Source organism: Nilaparvata lugens, unplaced genomic scaffold (genome assembly GCF_014356525.2).
Source record: "Nilaparvata lugens isolate BPH unplaced genomic scaffold, ASM1435652v1 scaffold6647, whole genome shotgun sequence".
Classification (NCBI taxonomy): domain Eukaryota; kingdom Metazoa; phylum Arthropoda; class Insecta; order Hemiptera; family Delphacidae; genus Nilaparvata; species Nilaparvata lugens.
Window position 1 is genome coordinate 7,872 of NW_024092398.1, and position 3,759 is coordinate 11,630.

At 32.6% G+C, this 3,759-nt stretch overlaps 1 protein-coding gene across 1 annotated transcript; it reads left to right on the forward strand.

Moving 5' to 3' along the window:
* Positions 1-1,390: 1,390 nt before the first annotated feature.
* On the forward strand, positions 1,391-2,347 carry LOC120356392 (endochitinase A-like; the record flags this gene model as incomplete). Its single annotated transcript, XM_039445328.1, has 2 exons — positions 1,391-1,447; positions 1,817-2,347. Coding segments are annotated over exons 1-2 (588 nt in total), but the record flags the coding sequence as incomplete, so codon positions are not given.
* Between the last annotated feature and the right edge of the window lie 1,412 nt (positions 2,348-3,759).

Genomic DNA, 3,759 nt, shown 5'->3' on the forward strand with positions numbered 1-3,759 from the left:
ATGTCAAGATATTCTATTTTTGAAATACACCATCCAGAACCTTCTGAAATATATTTATCTAAAGAGTTATATATTTTATAACAACAAAAAATGTATTGATCGCCTAACTCATCAATATTCTCGTTAATATTAATAATATTTTGTGATGTACTGTGGAAAGTAACACCAGCTTTTACTTGATGTTCTCCATCATCATTTAATGTTAAAAGTTTGATCAGATCGACTTTAATAGCAAGATACCATCTTATACACCCAAAAAACCTTGCAGATTCATTGAGTAAAATATTAAAAATTCTATCTTTTAATTGATTTAAAATTAGACTTACATCTTCTTCATTATTTCTAAAGTTTATTCTATATCTAATAATATTGCTATTGATAGCAGTGACCCACTTAACTTTAAAGTCAATCATTTCAACACTCACCCTTTGAGATTGTTGTGTTAATGAAGACGTGATAACACGCGCGGGCCAGATGTTTGTTGATACTAAAGCACTGTTTCTCAGAGCTGAGTTGATTCTCTCTTGGAGTCGAGTAGTTTCTCTCTTGGAGTCGAGTAGATTCTCTCTCACTAAGTCGAAACTCTCTTCGATTCTCTCTTCAACTCGTGCTAACTGCAATGATGATGACGGGAGGAGAAGTCTTGTTATCGGCTTACTGAATCAGACGGCTGCTTCGTTACAGTATCGTGTATACGATATGATTGTTACTGTTTCTCAATGTCTTACTGCAAATATAAATTTGAAAATAGTTGAAATTACTGAAGCTATAGTTGAATAAGAAATAGAGTAAGTATTAATGTATGATGTAAGACTTGTCAATGAATTCAAAGCTATAGGATGTTCTAAACAGTTGTTATACTATCAAGTCTAATGAATAAATGAGAAATCGGGTTGCATATGATTGATTCTATTTATATGTTATTGTAAATGGGAAGAGAATAAATTTTTCCCTTTTCCCACATTTCTGGTTAGCTGATGAACAATGTTCTTCCTAGTTCTATCCTTTTCTTTGTATTAGATGCAGAGCGAGGTGAACGCATTCGCGTCAATGATTTCAACTTCACGTTGAAAAGAGACAAGCAATATCGACTTCTTTGTTAGATGCACTGTACTTGAATGCAGTCTAATCATGTATATCATAAAGACAGGAAATTCAGTACATAGGCTTAACTGTACTTACAAGTAGCATTAACATATACAACTTCTAATTTAAGTATAAGGATGTGTTAGCCTTGCTATTTTCATCAAGGTAATGAAATACACCCCTTCCAATTCAGAATTACGGAAGATGATATCCCACCATTAGATTTCAGAGTGTAGAAGGAGAAAATTTTTAGTATAAAAGCACCCAAAGTTTTGATTTGAATCATAGTATTCATCTGATGAAAATGTCATCTACTAGCACTACTGATTCGACCAAGAACGTTGCTATGGATCAGCCAATGGTAAGTTTAATCAATAAACTACTGAAACTATTTACATAAACTAACTTAATAATATAACTCTTTCTCAACTTAAATTAGTAGTAAATATCTAATGCTATAACAAATACAAAATTTATTTCATATTTCAAATATACACACAAAAAACTTGTTCCAGATTTAAATGTGTTAAAGTTCTAATTAGAAATTGAAAATACGAAGGAAGTTTGTATTGGAATGAAAATATTGATTGATAAATTTCATGATTCATCAAATAAAGTTAAATATGATATGAGATACATTAACTTTTTAACAGAATGAAGTTCACCAGGTAAGCTAGTTACCATTCATTTAGTACATGATCTACTATAAATTATCTTCATTTAATTTCAGGTAACATACTCAAGTGTAGCAGCTACACCGAAGATGACGTCTTCGCCAGCTCCTTCGACAATACCGCAGATACCGTGGGGATTCCCGTATAATATATGGAGCAATCCCCATCTTTTCAATCAAGCATTTCCCGGATTGGGAATGATGCAAACCATTCCCGGTCCGGTTGCACCTTCACCACCAGGTTTTCAACCGATTGCATCTTCTCCTCCTATCTCCGAGTCGTCCACTTCCACGTCTACCATCTCAAAAGCGACTACTTCCTCACCTGCTGATGAGACATCTATTTCTTCTTCTCCTCTCATCTCCGAGCCGTCCACTTCCACGTCTACTATCTCAAAAGCATCTACTTCCACGCCTGCTGACGAGACATCTATTTCTTCTTCTCCTCTCATCTCCGAGCCGTCCACTTCCACATCTACCATCTCAAAAGCGACTACTTCTTCACCTATGGTCAAAACGTCTTCAGCTACCATCTCAAAACCGACTACACATGGTCCTATCATTGACGAGGAGACCACTGTCATGAGGGTGAGTAAATCTTCATCCTCATCAAGTTCGGATGAGCTTGATGAGGATGAAGCAACTTTTTCTGTTAAAAAATTTGATTGTGCACAAACATATGTAGCAAAACGTTGTATATCTGCACAAACATTAAGTACCGTATTTGAATGCCCAATTATAAAGGCAAGATTTGTAAAGACTCAGTGGGGGGATAGCTATATATTACATTAATTGAATCAAAAAAAATAGAGAAATAAGTATTTTCCTCCCACGAAGATATTCAAGCTGGCTAAATAAAAAAAACTTAGATTCATTTAACAGATCAAAATTAAAACTAAAAGCAAAACATCATCTAGTAAACAGAGTGATAAAAGGGAAGGAGATATCGGTAATGGTTACCGACCTCACCCTAATAGACTGTACCACTTAAACTCTTGAAAGGATATGATAACAAAATTTAAACTGAAAGCAAAACATCATCTTTTCTGTGAATAAATTTAATTGTGCACAATCATATATAGCAAAACGTTGTATATCTACACAAACATTAAGTACCATATTTGAATACCCAATTATAAAGGCAAGATTTGTAAAGACATAGGGGATAGCTACATATTACATTTATTGAATCAAAAAATAAAGAAATAAGTATTTTCCTCCCACAAAGATATTCAAGCTGGCTAAATAAAAAAAACTTAGATTCATTCAACAGATCAAAATTAAAACTAAAAGCAAAACATTGTCTAGTAAACAGAGTGATAAAAGGGAAGGAGATATCGGTAATGGTTACTGACCTCACCCTAATAGACTGTACCACCTAAGCTCTTGAAAGGATATGATAACAAAATTTAATCTAAAAGCAAAACATCATCTTTTCTGTTAAAAAATTTAATTGTGCACAATCATATGTAGCAAAACGTTATATATTTGCGTAAACACTAAGTACTGCATTTGAATACTCAATTATAAAGGCAAGATTTGTAAAGACACAGGGGATAGTTACATATTACATTAATTGAATCAGAAAAGTTAAAGAAATAAGCATATTCCTCCCATGAAGATATTCAAGCTGATTGAATATAAACTTAGATTTATTTAATAGATCAAAATTAAAAACTAAAAGCAAAACATTGTCTGATAAACAGAGTGATAAAAGGGAAGGAGATATTGGTAATGGTTACCGACCTTAATAGACTATTCCTAAAGTCTAGAAAGGATATATTAAACATTAGACTCTTAACAATTTCAGTACAGTTAAATTTATTCACAGAAAAGATAGTCACAACTATATAATCAAATGTATCAAAATTTCTTGATTTGGCTTGATGTCTGTGTTGATATGTCACATTATTTTGTTTTCATATGTTTGAGTACAGTTGAATTTATTAACAGAAAAAAGATAGTTACATCTACATAAACAATTGTATCAAAATTTCTCA